This window comes from Mirounga leonina, unplaced genomic scaffold (genome assembly GCF_011800145.1).
Source record: "Mirounga leonina isolate KUSES-001 unplaced genomic scaffold, KU_Mleo_1.0 Mir_507, whole genome shotgun sequence".
Taxonomy (NCBI): Eukaryota; Metazoa; Chordata; class Mammalia; order Carnivora; family Phocidae; genus Mirounga; species Mirounga leonina.
In genome coordinates, this window is record NW_023270789.1 from 5674721 (window position 1) to 5697845 (window position 23125).

The window sequence follows — 23125 nt, forward strand, 5'->3', positions numbered from 1 at the left end:
ACTTGAACAGACTTCTCTGAAGACTGACTGATTGATTGATTTTTTTGGGGGGGGGGGTAGATTCGTGTGTGCAGGGGGGAGGGGGAGAGGGAGAATCTCAAGCAGATTTCCCACTGGGCACAGAACCCGACTCAGGCTTGATCTCACGACCTCAAGATCACAACCTGAGCCAAAATCAAGAGTTGCACACTCAACCGACTGAGCCACCCAGGCACCCCTTGAGTAGACTTTTCTAAAGAAGATATACTGATATCCAGTAAGCACATAAATAACGATGCTCAACATCACTAATTGTTAGAGGACTGGAAATCAAAATCACAATGAGATTATCACTTCACATCCATAAGGATGGTGGCTGTTTTTTTAAAAAAAAAAGGAAAGTAAAAAAGAAAATAACTAATGTTGGCAAGGATGTAGAGAAATTGTAACTCTTGTATATTGCTGGTAGGAATGTAAAATGGTGTGACCGCTGTGAAAAAGTTTGTTTAAACATAAAATTACCATATGACCCAGCAATTCTACCTCTAGCTATATACCCCCCAAAATTGAAAACAGGAACTTAAACACTTGTATACCAATGTTCATAGCACCATTTTTCACAATAGCCAAAAGATGGTAACTCAGTGTCCACCAACACATGAATGGACAAACAAAATGTGGTATACATATATACAATGGAACATTATTCGGCCATAAAAAGTAATGACGTTCTGATATAGGTTACAGCACGGATGAGAAACATGCTAAGTAAATTAAGCCCATCACAGAAAACCACACATTGTTTTGTTTTGTTTTTTTAAGATTTTACTTATTTATTTGACAGAAAGAGAGAACAGGAGAGCAGGAGCAGTGGAAGAGGCAGAGGGAGAGGGAGAAGCAAGCCCCCCGCCGAGCAGGGAGCCTGATGTGGGGCTCGATCCCAGGACCCCTGGGATCATGACCTGAGCCGAAGGCAGACACTTAACAACTGAGCCACCCAGTTGCCCCGAAAACCACACATTGTATGTGATAAATATGATAAACTACAGTAGGCAAATCTATAGAGACAGAAAGTAGATTAGTGGTTGCCAGGGGTGGGGGAGGTAGGGGCTGGGGGGAATGGGCATTGACTGCTAATGAGGTACAGGGTTTCATTACAGAGAGATGAAAATGTTTTAAAACTGACCATGGTGATGGTTTACAGCCCTGTGAACATACTAAAAATCATGGAGTTGTACACTTTAAATGGCTGAATTATATGGTATACGAATTATATCTCAATATAAGTTGTTTTAAAGAAACTTGACTATAAGAACAGAGATCCTGCAACAGAAATCTTTGTGTATAACCAGAGATGCAAGATAACCTATCCACAATCCTGCTCTACAACAGCAATATCCTATTTATTCAGCATGGGAAAAACGACTTCCTCCTACCACCCACAGTTTCACATCTATGTACTAGGCAAAATCTCTCAAAACTATCAGATCATTTCTTTATTTTAAAAAACCCCAGTTGTACCTTAGCTTCTAAACCTAATTTCATTTGTTTCCACTTCCTAGGGAAATTTACAATACCAATCTGTTTACAAAAGGTTGAAGGTTGGCCTAGGAATGGCACTTGGGGGGCTGTAACTGCTCAGAGCAAGGTTTCTTAATTAGGGATCCATGAATCCCCTAAATTTGTACTCAAAACACTGTACATAAATTTTTCTGAAATGATCCATACCCATCCTTCATCAGATTCTCAAAAGGGTCAATGACCCAAAAAGGAGAATCAGTGGCTTAGTTCAACCAACTGTGTCTTTGCATCATTTAATCTCCCTCACACTTTTTTGTCATTGTAAAATAAGAAAGCTGGCTTCTCTCTCACGAGGTAGAAGGAAGGCTAAATTACAAAGCTCAAGGTGACCAGTTACTTATCACATGAGCAACTCATTTTTTGTTTCAATCAAAGACATGCCCAAAGAGTCAAATTTTTGGAAGGTGGACCTAAAAATGGATCAAGGAATCAAAATTCTAAGTTGAATAGGGGAAAATACTGTTTACTCTTTTTTCCTTTTAATAATTCCAGATAACCATTTATTTCTTTAAAAACAAAAAACAAAATATCCTCATGTACCTACTATGTGTCAGAGATAATGTCAGGAGCTGAGGATACACTAGTGGAATCAAACAGTCTATGCCCATAATACAGCATAGTGATTAGAACGATTTTTTTTTTTTTTTTTAAGAACAAGAAATAAGAATTCACAATTTATGTCCATGGCAAAACCTTTTCCCTCAGGACCAGCTCCTTGGGAAACTGTAGCATATCCTGTAAAGCTTCTCTGTTTTGAGACATAGACCATCTTCTATTACAATACTTCTCAACTCATATGATTTCCCTCCTAAATCCTATTTTACAGAAAGCCAGTATACATCACAGCTTCCAGGGACCAATGTGTTTCAGTATGCAGAGAGTACTTATTTCAGTATATGTCGTGTATAAGAAGAAGTAACAGCTCTGAATGAGACAAAGTTCACTCTTAAAATTCCAATTCCTCATCCTTCTTTACTTTCATATCTTAAAAACTCACAAGACACATTTGTTAACCAAAGTCAGTCTCTAATAAAGCATGACAGACCTGGAAAAGTACCAATCTAAGGTAATATGAAATAAAAACCTTTTTAAATTGTTGAATTGCAAACATAGTATCAGACTAAGAAACAGGTAGAGAAAATTCTAGTCTTTAAAAAATATCCTTTCTAATTGGACTACTTTTTCCCTAATATCTAAATACTTCACTAGTAAGTACTTCTCTTCCTCTAGAATCTATTTCACTAGTAAATACTTGCATCCTATTTCCATCCCAATATATACTCTTACCTGATCATATTCTGAAGCACCAGGGTAAAGAGGCCATCCCAGGAACAGCTCAGCTATCACACAGCCCAGTGACCACATGTCAATAGCTTCACAAAATGGTAATCCAAGAATAATTTCAGGGGCTCTAGCAAAAACAAAAATAGCAAATTAAAAAACAAACATTATTCAGGGAAATTAACTACTGACTAAGTCCTGTTTTAGTATTAGCTCATTGTACATATTGATTTAAAGAAACTGAAAACTATCTTAGATATAAAATCCATCATTTGGGGCCAGATGTGTTTTGGAATTGAAAATTTTTTTGAATTTCAGAAAGGTATCACCATGCATAAAGCTACATATTGCACAGTAATCCCAATGGAGTTTATTAGGGAAGCGCCCCATAATCAGACACATTATTATTTCCACAACGAAACAAATGAACAGTCATACTAAGTTGGCTAAATAAAGACTTTAAATAGCCTTACATTGGTTCAAGATAGATTTTGCCAATGAGCTTAAACCAAACTTAGAAAAAGTTCTTTAATTTTGAAATCACAGACAAGGGATCACAAATTTATTCTTTTTATTCTTAGCACTATAAGAATAGTGCTAAGAATTATAGAAAAATCAATTAAATGACCTGATCAATAAGTACCCCTTGGTAACAGAAATGCCTTCCTAGAGATATAGTGATCGAAAGCACTATAGAAATATTCACTTGCATTAATGTTCCAAGTGAGAAACCTAACCCTAGGGGGCCCTAAAGAGAAGACTAAGATAATACCATAAACTAAAAACTTTATATATATATATATATATACACACACACACACATATATACATACACACACATACCCAAGGTATAATTATTATCCTCACTTATAGAGAAAACTGAGGTAAATAGAGTAAGTAATTTGCCCAAAATCACAGTTAATAAGTGGAAGGGCTAGAATTTGAACCCTGGCAATCTGGTTCTAGAGTTGTACCGTACCGTCTCCAAGTAAGTAAAAGTTGTATATATCCACCTATATAAATCTATCTGGCATGGTGGTACATGGCATTTTTCAAACCGTGACTAAAATTATGAGCTAAATGGGTTTAAAAGGGGGAAGATAAATAATAACAGGCATTACTAATATCGATAATAATAAAAGATGACACTTATATAGTGCTTACTCTGTGCCACGCACTGTTCTAAGTTCTTTACAAATGTGGTCACTTACCCCTTACAACAATCCTACGAATGTAGATATTACTACTGTTAAGCCATCAATTCTTATTTTTTTTTTTTTTAAGTAGACTCCATGCCCTGCATGGAGCCCAGTGCAGGGCTTGAACTCACAACCCTGAGATCAAGACCTGAGCTGAGATCAAGTCGGACGCTTAACCGACTGAGCCACCCAGGCGCCCCAAGTCATCACTTCTAAGATGCATGGGTTTTTTTTTCATATTTTAACACTCTAAAGTCAAGAAGATTCTTGCAAATGATGATGTTTTTTAGCTTAATGGCAGTGATTTACTTTCTTATTATGAAACATAAATGTTTCATCTTTTTTTTTTTTTTTAAGGATTTTATTTATTTGTTTGAGAGAGAGAGAATGAGAGAGAGCACATGAGAGGGGGGAGGGTCAGAGGGAGAAGCAGACTCCCTGCCGAGCAGGGAGCCCGATGCGGGACTCGATCCCGGGACTCCAGGATCATGACCTGAGCCGAAGGCAGTCACTTAACCAACTGAGCCACCCAGGCGCCCCATAAATGTTTCATCTTTTAATCAATGGTATCTTAGATGCTATGTAATAAAGTATCCTTTCCATTTTACAGATGAGAAGTTAAGTAACTCACCCAAGGCCACACAATTACTGAATGATGGAGCGCAAGCAATCTGGATCTAAGGGCTGAGCTCGTAAACATTTTATCATCATCTCCAGACAATTTCCTTCCTTCTTACAAGTCACAGAATTGGAATCTGTAAGGGCACACCAGATCCAGACCCCTCGGCAGATTTCTCTCCCCAAGGAGCCGTCTAATGGGCTGTCCCCCCTCATGGAGTGCCTAGGTTTGTCCAACTTCGAGGTATTATGTGCACATTGTTGCTCTGGGGCAGGTAGGATTGAGCAGGGAGTGTATAAAGATTTTTCTCTAAATAAGAATATCCTCCCCCAAGTAATTTTCTAAGTAAGTAGCCCTTAGAAAATAAGGTAAATTAGAGGACTTCATAGGATCTAAAGGCTTTCCTGATCCTAGTACAGAAATAGCAGAAGAATGATCCAGGCCTGCTGAGACTTTCACTATTTGACAGCTATCAGTGGAAGGACTAATATCACCAATTTTTATACTAATTGATGTGAACTGTGGTTTTGTTAGCCAAAGAAACAAACTTCAAAAGGGATATTCCTGTTGCAGGTGGCTAGGGCCACATATTACTGATGGAGTTTCAGAGTTTAATTAAATCCCAACCACTGCAGCATGTTTTTAAGATGGCACAAGTTTAATAGCATTAATAAACTAGAGCATAAGAGTATCCAGAAACATAAAAGCTTTTCTAAAATTGAAAAGGGACAAAATTTTTACTTTCAGTGAGCAGAATCATTAATTTCCAAGTTCATGACAGTGCCAAAAATAGCTGGCAGGGAGAATGCAAATGGCTTTGTGCCAAAATAAAAACTGGGCTTAGAACATTTCTAAGCATCAATTGAAGAGCAACAGATTTGATTTTGCCATTCCCACTATACCAGGAAGACATTTTAAAATCCAAAGGTAGGTCATAGGGAGGGGGAGGCCACCCAATAACTTACTTCTTTAAAAAGGTAGCAATAATATGTGATAACTGTTAGGCATCCAACGCTTAAAGTTTCAGAGAAATTAAGAAAAACACTAATTCCAGCCCCCAAGCCCCATTAGACAAAAAAACCCCTAAAGACTGGCTGGAATCAGTTTTTCCATTTGGTTTCACTCTGCTTCTGGAGTAACGAAAGCAGATAAGGATTTCCAGCAAAAACTCACTTAAAACAGTAACTCTACTACATCTACCATACAAAAAGGTGAGTATCAAAGGAGGAAAAAAAAACGAATGAAAGTAAAAATAAAATAAGGTTGCTCAGTCTATTGAGGGCTTTTCACTATCATTAGAAACTAGAAATGCTGACTGACCTAAACTCTAAGAAGCAAAAAGATTGAGGTTATTTTCTTTTACTGAACAGAACAGAACAGAACATTTAAAGCAGGTTCATCTCTAAAGACTGAATGTTTTAAACTCTGAATTCAGAATATAATTCTTGGTACTATCTTCATTACTGTATCATCTTTCCCCTTGGCCTCCATTATTTCTCAATCCCTCAATATAAACTCTCAACACTAAAATTCTGCTTCTACTTCATCTGTATAGGGAGGCTGAGTGAGGTTAATTACTCTTCTAGGTCCCTTTCCAGCTTTGACATTCTAACAACTGGACATTTAAAAAAGATGACCTACAGAAGCACAAGAGAAGAGGGGGGAAAAAAACAAACTGGCAGTATTCACTTTTGTAGGAAAATGGCATTAATTGTACTTTGGACATAGTGGGTCCCCTCTTTGAAAATACATCCCATCCTTAATGAACAAATACTAAACGGGCTCTAATGACTACAACCAGGTAGCAGAAATAGCAATCCTTGCCTTTTGATTTTCCAACTTCAAATTTTTTTTTTTTAAGATTTTATTTATTTGACAGAGAGAGAACACAGCGGTAGAGGGAACACAAGCAGGGGGAGTTGGAGAGGGAGAAGCAGGCTCCCCACGGAGCAGAGAGCCCGATGCGGGGCTCGATCCCAAGACCCTGAGATCATGACCTGAGCCGAAGGCAGACGCTTAACGACTGAGCCACCCAGGCGCCCCTCAAATCTCTTTAAACTAAAAAATTCCTCCAAAGTCATAAAGCGTTATTTCATTAGAACGTGGAACAAGCTCCAGTTAGAATCACTTAACAGCACAAATTAATCTCTGCTCAATGTCATGAACACTCTTGTTTCTTCCTGCCCATCTCAGAGGCATCAAACTTACCAGATCAGAGATGTTACATAAAGCCTAACTTCCTGCATCTGTGGCTTAGGTGAAACTATAGTATGTTTGTCTAGGATAAACTGAAAATATGCTTTCTTTCTCTAGCCCTTGTCCTTCCATATATAACAAATATAGTGATCTTAACTTGAGTAAAGCCAGCTAGTTCGTTCAGAATGGAAAAGCACTGAGCTTGTAAGCATGGCAAACCCTTGTGCCTAAACTCAAACCCCAAAGACAGCAACTTCTTTGGAAGTAGTCTACATCTACATTATAGTGGCCAGGAAATAAAGTATATTATTTCCATTGCCTAAGGCATTTAGCCATGCCCATGACCAACAGAGACAGTATGGTGGCAAAAATTTATGTCAACTGATAATATTTTGGCATGTTATCAAGAGGATGAAGCAATGTAAACTAAAAAGGAAGGTAAGGGGAAGTCTGGCTTTGGAGCCAGGATGCTTCACTGGCCAAAGGGATTTCACAGAGGTTTTCTGAAAGACACCAGGGTGAGGACTTAACAGACTCTAAAAGCAACACAAAGAGGACCACTGTGGATAAAACTAACGGTAAAGAAGGAATGCCTGAGCTGCTATTCCATTGGCCTAAGGTTCATTATCAAATATTACTGTGACACTAGAGAATACTCATGTTAAATCCTAAATGAAAAAAAAATCCTAAATGTAGTCAAGCCCTGGACATTGAACTTCAGTATGCATAGTAATTAATCAGTAATACGCAGAAAGAACTCCTGTTTTTAAAGGGTAAACTGAGCTCCATTCACAATTACTCTTCTAGTCAAGAACTAAATGCAATGGATTTGCAGGATGATTCGTTGAGGAGTAATTACCAATGGACTTAAAAATCTGAAAATCTTATTTCCTATAAAAACAAAACATAATTGAATTACTCAAATGACGTCTTAAATTAAATCAAAAGGATAGGGTGCCTGGGTAGCTCAGTTAGTTAAGCGTCTGCCTTTGGTTTAGGTCATGATCTCAGTGTCCTGGGATCGAGCCCCATGCCAGCCCCATGCCGGGCTCTCTGCTCAGCAGGGAGTCTGCTTCTCCCTCTCACTCTCCCTATGTGCTCTCCCTCTCTCAAATAAATAAAATCTTTAAAAAAAAAAAAAATGAATCAAGGTGCCCCTGGGTGGCTCAGTCAGTTAAGCATCTGCCTTTGTCCTGGGATCGAGCCCCACACAGGGCTTCCTGCTCAGCAGGGAGTCTGCTTCTCTCTCTCCCCGCTGCTCGTGCTCTCTCTCTCTCTCAAATAAATTAAAAAAAAAAAAAAATACATCAAAAGGATAGGGAAAGGGAAAGGGACAAAGATCAGCAACCTAACAATGAAAATTATTCAAATGAATTATTTATTAGAGAAAGCTAAGCAGCCGGAACTATTTACCCACCAAATCTCCTTTACCCTTTAAGAGAAAATCCATCAAAATTATTTCACAAAATAATTGTTATTTCTATCGCTTTTTCAATCTTAACACTGCTTCCGTTACCACAAGACAAGGCAAGTAGTTAAAGAACACCTGCAGGCACTGACTAGAGAAGAGATCAAGAAGCAAGAGCTGATCAGCCTCCACACCCCTCAGCAGTGCCCTCCCTCCTACCTCCCCAATGCTCCAAACGAGATGCAGAACTGAGCTCTTAAGTGCACCTGTAGAGCGTTTCTGTATATATACCTGAGTGGGTGGTGGTGGGATTGCTCAAAGGAGAATACTAAAAGAAAAAGTAATTGGAACCTAAATCTTCCAAGTTGTGAATAACTAAATGAAGGTAAGATTCTCAAAATTAGCCAAACTGCCTAGAGCAGCATGAAACGAGAAACCAAGGCTATAGGAACCTCTTTACTCCATCTCACTCAAGTAAGAAATAATCAGAGTTTTACAAAACTATAAAAGGAAAAGAGAAAAACAGAGAAGAGTGGATTGGAAGACATAATGTTGTGAAAATGTCATTACTACCTAAAATGATTTACAGATTCAGAGCAATCCCTTCAAAAACCAATGACATTTTTTACAGAAATAAAAAATCCATCCTAAAATTCATACAGAATCTCAAGGGACTCTAAATAGTCAAAACAATCTTGAAAGACAATAAAGCTAGAATCTCGCACTTGTTGATTTTAAAACTTACTACCAAGCTACAAGTAATCAAGACAGTGTGGTACTGGCATAAAGACAGACATATAGACCAATGGAATAGGAGAGCCAAGAAATAAACCCTTGTATTTATGGTCAATGAATTATGACAAATGTCAAGACCTTTCAATAGAGAAAAGATAGTCTTTTAAGCAAATGGTTCTAGAAAAACTGAATATCCACAGGCAGAAGAATGAAATTGGACCCCTACCTTATACCATATATAAAAATTAACTTAAAAATAGACCAAAGATCCAAATACAAGAGCTATCTATGTCTATATTTATGTTCTTTTAAATAGCTAAAAATTATAGAACTCTTATAAGAAAGCAAAGCAGAAAAAGTTTCATGACACTGGTTTGACAATGATTTCTTACATATAACACCAAAAGCAAAAGCAACAACAACAACAAAAAAATTGAACTTCATTAAAATTTAAAACTTTTGTGCAAATACCATTGACAAAGTGAAAAGGCAACCCCATGGAATGAAAGATATATTTGCAAATCATCTATCTGCTGAGGGATTAATACCTAGAATATATAAAGAACTCTTACAACGCCGTAAAAAAACAATCCAATTCAAAAATGGACAAAGGATTTGAATAGACATTTCTCCAAAGATACACAGATGTCTGACAAACAAATGAAAAGATGCTCAACATCACTAATCATTAGCGAAATGCAAATAAAACCCCATGAATACCATTTCACACACAGAAGGATGGCTATTATCCCCCCAACTTCAAAAAAACAAAAACAAGTGTTGATGAGGAGGTGGAGAAACTGGAATCCTCATGCACTGCTAGTGGAAAACAATTTGGTGGTTCCTCAAAAAGTTAAACACAGAATTACCATATGATCCAGCAATTCTACTTTTAGCTATATACCCAAAAGAATTGTAAACAGGGACTTAAACTCTTGAACACTAATGTTCTTTGCAGCATTGTTCATAATAGCCAAAAATGTGGAAACCCAAGGGAATGGATAAACAAAATGTAGCACATACATGCACTGGAATATTATTTAGTCATGAAAAGGAATGAAAGTCTGATACATTTTATAGTATGGATTAATCTTGAAAACATTATGCTAAGTGAAATATGCCAGACACAAAGGGACAAATATTGCATAATTCCACCTACACGCAGTATCTAGAATAGGCAAATTCATAGAGACACAAAGTCAAACAGAAGTTACCAGGGGTAGGGGAAAAGGTGGAGTTATTGCTTAATGGTTACAGAGCTTCTGTTTTGGGTGATGAAAAAAATTTAGAAATAGTGGTGATGGTCATACAACACTATGAATGTACTTAATGACACTGAATGGTACATTTAAAAATGGTTAAAATCATAAACTTCATGTTAGGCAGATTTTACACAATTAGAAAAAATATGTAGATGGCACATGTGAGTCTTGTACAGGTTAAAATATCCTTCTATTATTTTTACACATAATATATGGAATTCTAAGCTCAGACTTTCTATTTACTCAAAATTTAATAGAGGCTTTTGACAGATTAGACATATCTCCTGATAAACACGTATTGTGGATTACCTTTTTTTTTGTTGTTTATTGTTTTACTTCTTGATTGGGTGAGTGGACAATTTGTATTTAATGATCATTAAAATTAAGTATCAGATTCCTTAAAATTAGTAACTAGACAAGTAAATAAATGAAGTATTGAACAATAAAAGCTCATTTAAGAAGACTTGCCCCTTTTCTTTCAGTAAATCTCCTTGGTTATAGCACAGACAACATTGTAATATACCAGCATTTAAGAACTATCCCAGTAATTATTACATATTAAAAAGGTAGCTTTGTTAGAAGTATCAATCTGGAAATATAAATCACTAAAATATAAAGCACTTGGGTCAAGGACATTCTAGGATAACCAAATAAGGTCATAACTGAATAAGTTAGAACTATTATGGAGATGTTAAAACAGGAAGAGCCCTTAGCAATCATCAAATCCAATTCTATTACAAAAGAAAGAAAACGTCAAAGAATGAAATGTTGCTAGAGTTAAACCTGGAATTATTCCCAAAGCATTTTACCTGCCAAGAAAGGAACTTGGAAAAAGTAGCAGCATATGCCCAAATTCATTACAAATAAGTAAACATCTTTATATTTGTAGACTCTTTAAAATGGAAAATTAGGCATAATGGTACTAAAGAAGGAACCAGATGCTAGTATAATTCAAGTAGGAACAAGCTTCAGAATCGAACTGAATTAATTTTTCTAGTCTTAAATAAAAACTTCAGAAATAAAATAATGTTACATATAGGAATGCCAGACAAGGAATAAAGTAAAACATATTATCCTATTCCACCTTGGAATCTGTAAATAAATTCATTGTTTTCTGTATGTAGCTCTATGTAATATATGTTAAATGTAAAGACAGATCTCTAGTCTAAGATACGCTTTTTAGCATTTGTCACTTGCCTGTAGTAACGTGACTGTAAGTAGGTTGAGCACACAGCTTTGGAAACGTGACTAGCAGAACCAAAGTCAATGACCTTCACTCGGTAGGGTTGGCGCACTGGATCGACCAGCATTATGTTTTCAGGCTTAAGGTCAGCGTGAATCAGACCAAGGCTCTTGAGCTTCATCAGGGCTGTGGCCACCTGCTGCAAGATTGGTCTGATGTACTTGAGTGGCAGTGGGCTAAACTTGTTCTGCTTTAGAAAATCATACAAGTTCTGCTCCAGCATCTCAAACACAAGGCAGGTGTGATTCTTATGCTGAAAGCACTCATAAGAACGGACAAAATTATACTCATCAGCATTTTCACTGCTTAGGCGAGAAAGGATGCTCACTTCAATCTGTCCCTGTCTGGCATAGGAGGGGTGGTTCTTCAAGATTTTAATAGCCACGATTTCCTTAGTGCTCCGCTTCCAGCACTTAGCCACCTGTCCAAACGTTCCCCGGCCTAGAAACTCCAACACTTCATAGCTATTGGTCATAGAGCAAAGGATCTCATGCTGGACCAGCTGGTAATCCCCTTCTCCACTGGAACTGCTACTCTTTGTGGTCACAGTGGTGGTCGTGGCAGCAGCACCCACCACAGTCCTGTTTTGCAGCATGAGAGGGGGATGTTCTTCTATGATTTGCACGCTACCGTTGCTGTCAACTTCCTCACTTTTTCTTTTCAATCCACATTTTTGATATGGCTCAAGCAAAGAAACGTTGTTTCTGTGAGTCAGGGTCTGGCTGCTTTGGAAGGTTGATGGAGCAGCACTGGCCGAGCTATCAGCAGCTGTTACAACAATATGCTCCACTGCAGGAGCTGGGAGGAGGAGGCCCTGGTCGTAAGCAGGGATGTTGAAATTTGCTACCTGGTGAGAGGAGTTGGCTTGCCCTTGTGTGGCTGGGAGGGTTTTGCTGTGGGTATAATATTTGTCGTTGCTGCTCTGTCCAGAAACATCCCAGCCAGAGGGCTCTATTTTCAGTTTCTTCGCACTGCAGAAGGCACTCGACGACACTGATGGGGGGGAAAACACCTGCAGCTGTGATGCCATACCTACGTTGAGAGAGAGGAAGAATTAGACCCTCAATTTTACACAACCCCTCAACTAACAGATCAGAAAACTTTTAGTTTTGAAAAACCACAAGTAAAATATACCTATCTGGCTGGGGTTTTATTTTATACATTTTCCAAAACACGTTTCCTATTACAGAAGATCAACTTTTTGGTCTACTCACACACCCTTAATCACTCTTTGAGACTCAGCAACAGGTAGTATTGTTAAAAGAGCATGAACATCTATTATGGTTAATAAAATAATAACCATAATAATAATAATAGCTTAGATGACTGATCACTTACTATGTGTCAAGTAGTAGTAGCTTTGCGCAGTGGCAGTATCGTAGCCAATGAGGTTTATCCGAGGCGCGATTATTGCTAACTGAAAACTATGTGTCAAGTAGTCGTCTAAGCACTTCACATGCATTACTCATTTAAAATTTGTCACCACAACTCTTTGGAAAAGATACTATCATTATTTCCACTTTACAGATGAGGAAACTAAGATACAGAGTGGTTAAAGTAACTTGCCCAAAATAGCAGAGCTATTAAGTAGCAGCACTGGAATTCAAACCCAGGCTCTTTGGCCCCAGAGCTCATTCCACAGCTCTGTGTTCACTCCTGCCCTGATGAGCTTTTTGATCAATTATTTAAATTTAGACATAGATGGCACACTTATAAAATTTACAGAGGAATCATTTGGACAGGATACTCAATATATTGCTAAGTAACAGGTCCAAAAAGACCATAATAGGGTAGAAACTACAAGACAAATCGAGCAGATGAAATTGAACACAAATATAGAATCCTACATAGTCCAAACAAAGTATGACTAGCACAAAGCACAAGGATAAGAAATACAAGGTCTAGGAGGAGCACATGTATTTAAAAAACACTTTCAGCTGGTAAGAGAAACATTATGTAGTAATGCTCCCCCACCACCACCAAAAGCTAATTGAATCTTAAACTACATTCATAGACAGGTGCCTGGGTGGCTCAGTTGGTTAAGCGCTGCCTTCGGCTCAGGCCATGATCCCAGGGTCCTGGGATCGAGCCCCGCATCGGGCTCCCTGCACAGTGGGAAGCCTGCTTCTCCCTCTGCCTTCTGCTCTGCCTATCTGTGCTCTCTCTGTCTCTGTCAAATAAATAAATAAAATTTTAAAAAAAACTACATTCATAGACAGTGTCCAGAATGTACTGGACAAAGCGAAGGCTATTTACTCTGCTCAGTTAACTATTTTAATAGTGTCTAGCTCTGTCCACACTACATTGTAAAGAGGACCACTGATAAAATGACCAGAAGAAAGTAATCAAGATGATGTGAGCCTATTGAGAGGATCTTCTGAAGAACTACAGGAAGTTACTCTTAGAAAAATATGGAGAAAGGGCGTAGAACAGCCCAGCTTTCTGTCCCGGAATATCCCATAAACACCTCAAGCCCAATAAACCCCAAGACTCCCAAAGCTAATACTTTCAGAAAAAAGTTCAAACAACTGATATAGCATACAAGCCATTTCCTATTTATCTTCTCCCTTCTCAACCATATAACCCTCAGATGCCTGGGGGCTCTATATTAATTCTTCTTCTCTTATCCATACTTTCCCCCTTCCCAATAACTACCTTCCCAGGTTTAGTCATCTGCAAAAGATGCTCAAATCTTTATTTCTACCCCAGACTTCTCTCTCCTGAACTCCAAATTCTTATTTCCAAATAACCACTCCACACTGCAATTTGGATATCTTGCTGACATCTCAAATTTAACACGTCCAAAATTAAACTTATGAGCCTCCACCCCAGCCCTAGTCTTCTGTCTCAATTATGACACCACCATATATACCCAACATCTCAAGCCAAAAATCAGAGAGGCAATGAGCCTCAGTTTCCTCATCTATAAACTGGTGATGATAATACCTACCTCATGGGGTTATTCTGAGAATTAAATTATTTAATATATGTAAAGTGCTCAGTGCCTGGAATTCATTTAGTAGTATTATCCTGACTCCTCCTCCTCCCTTACTACTCTAATCTATAACCAAATCTTACCAATTCTACCTCCTAAGTATATTTCAAAATCAGCCATTGGGACCAATCTAGTTCAAAGAGCCAGTAGCCAGTAGCCTCCAACTAATCTTGAATGCACTCTGGGGATCTTTGTTTTAAACTATGCAAATCAGATGACTGCTCTTTCTTTCTTAACCACCTTCTTCCCCCTGCCTCCAGGGTTTTCCACTGCTTTGTGGATAAAATCCAAAATCCTCAATCTGCCTTAAAAAGCTCTCCAAAAATCTGGTTGTTGTCTTCCAAAATCTCCCCACCTTGATTCCTCCATTCCAGCCATACTGCCCTTTTCAGTTCTTGGAAGACCCTCTGATGTGTTGAAGATTTTCTTCTGGGAAAACCATTCATTCACATACACACACACACACCCCCACCCACAACTACCACCATCCCCCCCCACCACCACCACCGTGCACTCCCATAGCATTTTGTTTCTCCCTTACAACTCGAAATTATTCATTTAATGTTACTCACATTTCCAGCTACAGTGTAAGTTCCATGATAGGTACCGTATCTGTCTGTCTTGTTCTTTGCTTATCACCAGGAACTACCACAGAGACTCTGGCAATATTCAGACACGCAGTATTTGTTGGATGTTTTTGACCCCTGCCTACCAACTTATATCTACTCCCTACCACTCAAACTGCAGGAGTTTCAAATGCTTGCTTTTATTTTTCAAATGTCCCTCCCTTTTACCTGTGCAGTCTTTGAGATATAGGGGGAGTCTCCCTATACTACACATAGTATAATTTTACTAGTCATAAGAGAATAAACAAGCACAACAAGAAAGGAAGGAAGTGTGACAAAGGATTGTTACAGAACATAAAAAAGCAATGTGTACATTTCTTTGTGCCTGAATGCAACTAAAAACCATCTGCACTAGACTAGACAGCTGGAACGAAGAACAAATCCCCAGCCTTCAATTTCTAAGATGTGGTCTGGATTTACTTTAAACAAGAGTTTCCATAATTTATGTGAACCCTGAAGAGAAAAAAGTGTAAATTAAAAGCTAAAGCCAGTGCAATTTAACTACAAGGCTACAAATTTACAAGTCCTCTTGTTCAGCCTGTATCACTGACATAATAACAAATTAAAAGAAAAATGTGAAACCAAGTAGTACCTTTACAAAATTTACCTATTAAAATACATGCAAAAGTACTTCTCATCTATCATAAAACTGAGCCAATTTTTGAACAATGAAAGGAAGCAAATTTTTGAAATTTGTTTTCCATTGCATATCTGTTCAGCTACTAATTTTAACAATCTATCAAGAAACAGGAGCACAACCTTTATGTGCCTAAAAGTATTTGATAAAAGAAATGAATGCAAAATTTGCAGTTTGTAGCTATGTCTAAGAATATGAAAGCTTAAAGTAATAATACTGAAAAGAATTCATGAAGTATAATACCAAATTTTTAAAAGTATGTTCATAACTAGACACCCATTAAAATATTGCATTTACCAGAGTAATGTTATGGACAACTTTTCACCCAATAAACAAAATAACAGATACTGATGGTTTCAAATCTTCACAGCAAGCACTGCAAAATGCACAAGTTCTAGGAATTTTTCTCTAAGTTTAAGTATATAAACGAATGCAATTCTTATTCAGTAAGACAAACTTTTAAGTCCACCCACAGGGAAAGAAAAACCCAGAATTTCACTGGCCTTCCCCACAGTAAGGGTGTGTGGTACTAAGTCAGTTTCATGCCAGTATGGCTGAGACTCATCCTGACCTCAACCAGCACAAGGTGAGAATACATAATCAAAACTGCCTGGAAAAATCAACACTCTTAGGGCACCTGGGTGGCTCATTTGGTTAAGCATCTGCCCCCAGGTCATGATCTCAAGGTCCTGGGATTGAGCCCCATGTCAGGCTCCCTGCTCAGTGGGCAGTCTGCTTCTCCCTCTCCTTTTGCCCCTCCCCGCTGCTCATGTTCTCTCTCTCTCTAATAATAAATAAAATTAAAAAAAAAAAAAGAAAAAGAAAAATCAACACTCTTATCTATATGACACCCTGAAATTCAGCTAAAAGCAGCCATTTCTAGACATAAGATAAAGATACTATGTTCCATAAAACCTGCCTTTGCAAAGTGGGGAAGCAATTTTCTTCCTAGGGTGAGGCCTCCCAAACAAAATTATGGACCAGAATTAACATCTGTGGAAAACTTACTATGTATCAGACTCTGTTAAGAATATTCTCAAATAGCAGGAGAGCAGCTCCCAATAAATTAAAAAGTTACTTCTGACTTCCTGAAAATGTTGCACCTCTTGACTCTAGTAATAAACTAGTCTTTTCATTTCAAACCTGACTCTCCATCTAAATATACTGACAAATTTGGCCACTGCATGCATTAATCTGGAACTAGAACTAATAGGCAAAAGGTTACTAGTACTCGCACTTATTGCTAAAGAGAACTGAGTCTTGCTAGAACCTAAGGCTTTCAAAAACAATCAAATTAAAGGCTTCCCCACTCCCTGCCGTGGTCACATCTATCAAACATTTACAGAGTGCCCCACATTATGGGCACTATAGGTAGGTAATATTACTACAAATGATTCAAATATTATAACTATGAATGGAACAGTTGGTTATGACAACCAAGGTTTTGTCAGTGTTTTGCCCTTACTCTTCAGGTAACTTCCATCTTCCACATCAATAATAAATTCCTACTGCTTTCACTTAGCATCATCTTTGCCTCTTTGATACAATTTAACAATTGGTGACCTAAATAACCTAAAATCAGTACTGTATATTGATTGCTTCCTCTGGCACTTGTCCTCAGCTGATGTGTACACAGATATACATCTTCTCCAGCACGCTGATATATAAAGAATATTCACATCATTAAAGTAGGTAAATAAGAAAACACATTCTGTAAAAATAAAGCAAGGAGTAGTTTTGGGAAGAAAACTCCTTCACCACAACACCATCTATCTCTCCACTCCACCCATTTTTCTCCACCCCTGCTGACAATCCTGGACTGTTTCAACAGCCTAACTTGCTTCCCCCAAATGGTACTCTCAAGCCCCCTTTTTAAACTCCCTTCTCCCAACTCATTCTTTACCTTACAACTGAAGCTTTTAAAAATGCTTATCTGTCTTCTGCTTAAAACCTTGAGATAAAGTCCGAGATCTCTAAATTTCCAGTAGCACTAAATTTCTCTGGGTTCCTAGAGTAGGCCTTATTTCTCCCATCTTAGTTCCTTCACACATAATAGTCCCTCTCTGAACTTCATTGAACCCTCCTAGTCTTCTCTTTTTCTAACTTCTACTTATCCTGTTAATCTCCATTTAAACCTCACTTTTTTCAGTGTTGTATAGGCTGTTGGTTTGGATCAAAATCTACTCTCTCCTTCACCCCAGGCACATGGCTATGTTCACCAGCCCCTCTCACCAACAGACAGAGTGATGTGTGGGTTAGCTTTTTGTGTTCCTTTCCATTTCCACCAGCAGAAACCCATGGAGACCCAGCTTCCACCATGAAACAATGCTCAAGGGATGACAGAGCAATAAGATGGAAAGAATGGTCTCTGAATGATCCTCTAAGAGCAGAGCCACCTGCCCACCAAGAACGCTCACTTCAACCTGGAACATTTACTTCAGGCTGTTACACGAAAGAAAAACTAATTTCCTAGGTTATGTATGTTTTAGTCAGCCTTATGCTGACAAAAAACACTCAGAAAACCTTGCCCGGATCACTTTGTACTAGCTTAGGTTTCCTGGTAAAGGCTCCCACAGCATCCTGTACCACTTCTTAGTACTTACCACACTTGTACTTATTTATGTCATTTACTCATTTAACAAACATATAATGAGTACCTAGTCTGTCTGCCGGGCACTGTTCTAGAAACTAGGGATAACAGTGGTGCTCCAGAAGGACAAGATTCCTTGTCTCCCGGAATTTAACTTTCTTCTGGGAAGACAGACACACACACACCCCCAAGAAAACAGTAGCTAGTGATAATGCTATGATGAAAACAAAACACAGTGATGTGACAGAGACGGTGGGAAAGGCAGAGGTACTCTAAATTTGGTGGTCAGGAAAGGCCTTGTAAGGTGGTAGCACTTAAGCTAAGATATAACTCACAAGAAGGAGCCATTCCAGTGAATGACAACAGTTAGTGCCAAGGCACATTCTTGGCCTATTTGAAGAGAACAGGAGAGAAAATAATAGAAACAGGGCCCAAAGAGACAGACAAGGGCCAGATCACATATTAACTCATGAGGCCACCCTAAATGTTATTCTAAGCATGACTATTTAAAAGTTGACTTCTCAGGACGCCTGGGTGCCTCAGTCGGTTAAGCGTCCGACTCTTGATCTGGGCTCTGGTCGTGATCTCAGGGTTGTGAGACTGAGGCCTGTATCAGGTTCCACGCTGGGTGTGAAGCCTGCTTAAGATTCTCTCTGTCTCTCTGCCTCTCCCCCCCACCCCCAAAAAAGTTGACTTTTCTTAAACTGCCAGTTCTGTGAGGGCAATTCTCAATACCAGAGTAGGTGTCTTTTTTTTCTTTTTGGTATCACCAGCATCTATCACATATGGTATGTGTCAAATGTTTGTTAGAATAAATGACTAGAAAGAGATCATTACTGCTCCATATATAAACATAAGGGGATCTCAGGTGTCATACTAAGTTAGAGAAATAGTCAAGTGAAATAGAAATTATAGTTTCTTGCCTACGAGAGAAGACCTAAATTAGTTTTCTAAGTGTAGTGATACATGAAGGAAAAAATAAGCGTGAAACCCTAAGGACACCATTTGAATGGAAGTTCCCCACCCCTTTCCTGTAACACTTTCCTTCATAAGGAACCAACAAGCCAATTGCCCAACCAGTATGCAAAGAGAGGGCGTGGAATAAGTGGTGTTAGCTGATGATAGAGTAACCCTACAATTCTATGTAATTTACAGCCATATAATCAATATTTTGTAATATTTTGGTAAACTAGCTGATGGGTGCTTTCCTTCTAGGCAGGATATCTTTTCCTAAATTTCAATCACTCTGCTATTTATTTGGAATGATGACTCTATAGCTACAGAACAAAAGAAAAGTAGGTGTTTTTTATGTTTGGTAAAAAGGTACGATCTTGGGGGGCGCCTGGGTGGCTCAGTCTTTAAGCATCTGCCTTCAGCTCAGGTCATGATCCCGGGGTCCTGGGATCGAGCCCCGCGTCGGGCTCCTGCTTCGGGGAAAGCTCCCTCTCCCACTCCCCCTGCTTGTGTTCCCTCTCTCTCTCTCTCCTCCCTCTGTCAAATAAGTAAATAAAATCTTTAAAGAAAAAAAAAAGGTATGATCTTGGTATGTGCACCCAACAGTTTACAAGGCCTATAAAGTTTAGAATGAAGAAAGCTGTACCTCGAGAAGTTTCAAGCATAAGGAAAACGTCAAATTAACAAAGCATACATCAATATAGAACATAAACGTTGAGATGACCCTGTTTAGATCAGTCAGCAAAGCCTAAGGAAAATAGGACTTTAAATAAGGTAACAACACTTTGGCAGATGGAAGGCAGAATAACTTCTTTCAGATGAATGAGATAACTTTTGCCAGTATGCCAGGGAATGTAGCAACATGAAAAACTGTTTCAAGTAAGGAGATGTACTTGACTGAAGCAGAAGACACTGGCCAAAAAGTACAAGGATTCTTACAGCTAAACCAGACCTTATGAGACTCTTTCCAAAACCCCCTAATTCCAAGATGAGAAAAAGGAGACCCAAGAAAGGCAAACAAGTTTTACATAGAGCTAATGAGTAGCAATGCTGGCAAAGAATTCAGGTCTTCTGATTCTTTTTCATTAAGCACTCTGGGAAAGCACTGTACCTACCAGGTGCCCTTAAAAAATCCAAAAGAAATATACATAAGTTTCCCTATCTTCAAAGAATTTAGAATGTTGCTTAGGTGATGTAACACAAAAAAAAAGAAAGAAAGAAACAAAAACAGGATGTAAGTTTTTTTACAGAGCCAAATCATGCTCTACAAAAATACGTAAGTCATTTAGGGAGCTGGGAAATTAGGAACAAAAAAGGAACCAAAAAGCAAATCAGTGATTGTTGAAATGGTACTTGAAGGAAAAATTATTTTGATGGCTTGTGCTCAGAATTGCACGAAACCTAAGGGAAGAAACTGGGGAGAAATTAATAACTAACTTGAAAAAAAAAAAGCTAAAAAAACATGGATTGCTTTGTACAGTCGTGAAAATGAACATAAAAGGGCAGATCAGGAAGTTCATGTTTGCAAAATTACTTCAAATTACAAAAGGACCAGTTACAATATACAACTAACAACAAGTTGTGCAAGTTCCAAGTGTAAGAAGTTTACAAGGCAGGTTTGGCTCACTGATTTCTCTCAACAGAACCACTGACTGAGCTGTGCTTATGAAAACAAAACCACAGAATGAAGAAATTCTATTTTCCAGAGAATTGTGAACTTTGAGATTATCTTTTTTTCTTTTAGGAGGGAGTTCTGGTTTGTTTTAAAATCTCAAGTTACCAATCAACTTACTCTACAATCCATAGAACTACAAATCCAAAAATAGCATAAACTATGAGTATCACCAGCAAAGTCCTACTTACCAACCAGAGCTAGTATACATATTTACAAGATCTCACTCACCATTTTACTCATCAGATGCTTTACTGGCTTGGCTGCCTCCAGTTCCAACCACAAGTTACTTTACTAAAATATCCTCCCAGCGGGGATCAGTATCTTAAAGTCAATGATATACTTCATCATACCAGTACTGTAACACAGAACTCTGAGGTAATTACATGTAAAGATCCAAAATCACCAGCTGAATAACTATTAGGTAATAGGACTTGTTAGATTTTTAAATGTTTTACAGAAAGCTTTAGACCTATATAAGTAAAAGCTTGTAATGATTTGAATTCTCTACGATCTTTAAAACACACACACTACAGACCAGGAATCGAAAATAGCTTTACACAAACAAGAGCAAAATTGTAGGTTTTGCTGAGGGCATCAGCCACTTAATTTAACCCCACTTCATCAAGAGCAGGAAGCCAGGCTGCTGTTTTCATCAGTTACTAGGGAACAAGTAAGATAAAGGATAGACTGGGCAGAAGAGTCTACAGTTGAAATGAATATTTTGATGCAATTACTGAAAATTCCCAAAGTGTCACTAAGAAAAAGCACCTAGGGCTGCGTCAAAACGAAGTCTATCTACAACTGAGTGAGTGCTTTAAGGGGAGTAAAGACATACTGGGGCTCAGGATTGTTTTTTCCCCTTCTCGAGCCCCTCCTCCCTTCCCCCACCTAAACAGGAAAGAAAACTCGCCCAGCATAAACACAAGGCCAATGCTCACGGTTTGTCACCACAACAAACTGGAGGTTAGACCAGCGCTGCTGGAGACCGAGCCCCAAGTCCCAGTTGCTAAACACAAAAAGGGCCTCTTTCCCACAGACCTGTGAACAGCGCGGGCCTTACTCAAGAGTTTTTTGGTTGTTTCCTCACCTTTTCTCTCTTTTTTCTTTAAACGAAAGCTGTGGGAAAGTGGCGACAGACAGCAAAAGTTTCCCTCTGAGCCAGACCTCTAAATCCGCCTTGCACTGACACACATTAGGTGGGCTGGTCCCACGTAGTCTCCACCATCATTACAAATTACAAACCTAACGATTAAAGAACAGAAGCGGAGAGGATAGAAAAGCTTCCACACCCACCCCACCACCGCCGTCCTTTCCAGACACCGCTTCCTGGTCGCAAAGGGCACAAATAACCCAAAACCATGGTGATAAGCAGAGCTGTGAAATACACACGCACAAGCCACACGCTGGGAACCTGCCACAACGGCCGGGAAAAACCGGCCGGGTGAGGAGGCGCAAGGCGGCCCCCTGTCATCTCAGGACAACAACACGCCCCGAAGAGAAGTGGCAGGAGGCAGCGGGAGTTGCCCCGAAAACAAGCCCGGAGCCGCCCCGCTTTCCCGGGAACGCAAGCTCCTCCGCGGCCGCGAACTGCCGGGCCGCAGGACCGGGCGCCGGGTCCCGGGTGGGGGCGCGCCCAGGGAGGCGCCCCCCGCAGGCCGGGCGCCCCGGAGAGCCCGCGGCCCGCCCGGCCCCGCCTCGGGAAGCGGATGGGAGCTCGCTCCCCGCCGAGGCCCCTTCCCGCTCGGCCCAACTCACCGCCGGTGGGTTTGGTTCTCAGCCGCGAGCTGGGGCTGCCGTGAGGAGGCGGCGGAGGAGACGAGATCCGGGGCCCCGTCGCCCGGTCATCATACCCCCCGCGCGAGCCGGCCCGGGCCCCGGCCCCCGCCCCCCGGAGCCGTCCCCGCGCCCGTCCCACGGGGGGAGCCCCCTCAGCCTCCCGCCCGCTCCGCCGCCCGGCCCCTGGCCGCCGCCGCCGCCGCCGCCTCAGCCCCGCGCGCTCCCGCCTCGGCCTCCCGCTGCCGTCCGGGGCCACCGCCGGGCCCCTCGCTCCGCAGCCGCCGTTGTCGCCAGACCCGACGAGCCGAGCGCCGAGCGGCCGCCCCCATCCGGCGGCCCCGCCCCGCGGGAACCATTCACCAGCCCCGC

The 23125-nt window shown here is 39.9% G+C and overlaps 1 protein-coding gene and 1 non-coding gene across 7 annotated transcripts in view; one reads left to right on the plus strand and one right to left on the minus strand.

The window, feature by feature from the left end:
- Window positions 1-22879, minus strand: part of HIPK1 (homeodomain interacting protein kinase 1) — a 49174-nt gene extending 26295 nt beyond the window's left edge. For 4 of the 6 annotated variants that reach the window (XM_034990248.1, XM_034990245.1, XM_034990249.1 and 1 more), the window contains exons 1-3: window positions 22736-22879; window positions 11458-12535; window positions 2848-2971 (exon numbers count right to left, since the gene is read on the minus strand). In XM_034990248.1, the coding sequence (XP_034846139.1) occupies window positions 2848-2971; window positions 11458-12533 (1200 nt within the window). In that variant the 5' untranslated portion in view covers window positions 12534-12535; window positions 22736-22879. Of the gene's footprint in view, window positions 1-2847; window positions 2972-11457; window positions 12536-15070; window positions 15663-22067; window positions 22223-22735 lie in introns of those variants that run through there. The other 2 variants (XM_034990246.1, XM_034990247.1) reach the window with 2 other exon arrangements.
- Window positions 12860-12998, plus strand: LOC118000536. Its single transcript, XR_004676489.1, has one exon. It is a non-coding gene; the product is annotated as a U4 spliceosomal RNA (small nuclear RNA).
- Window positions 22880-23125: the final 246 nt, after the last annotated feature.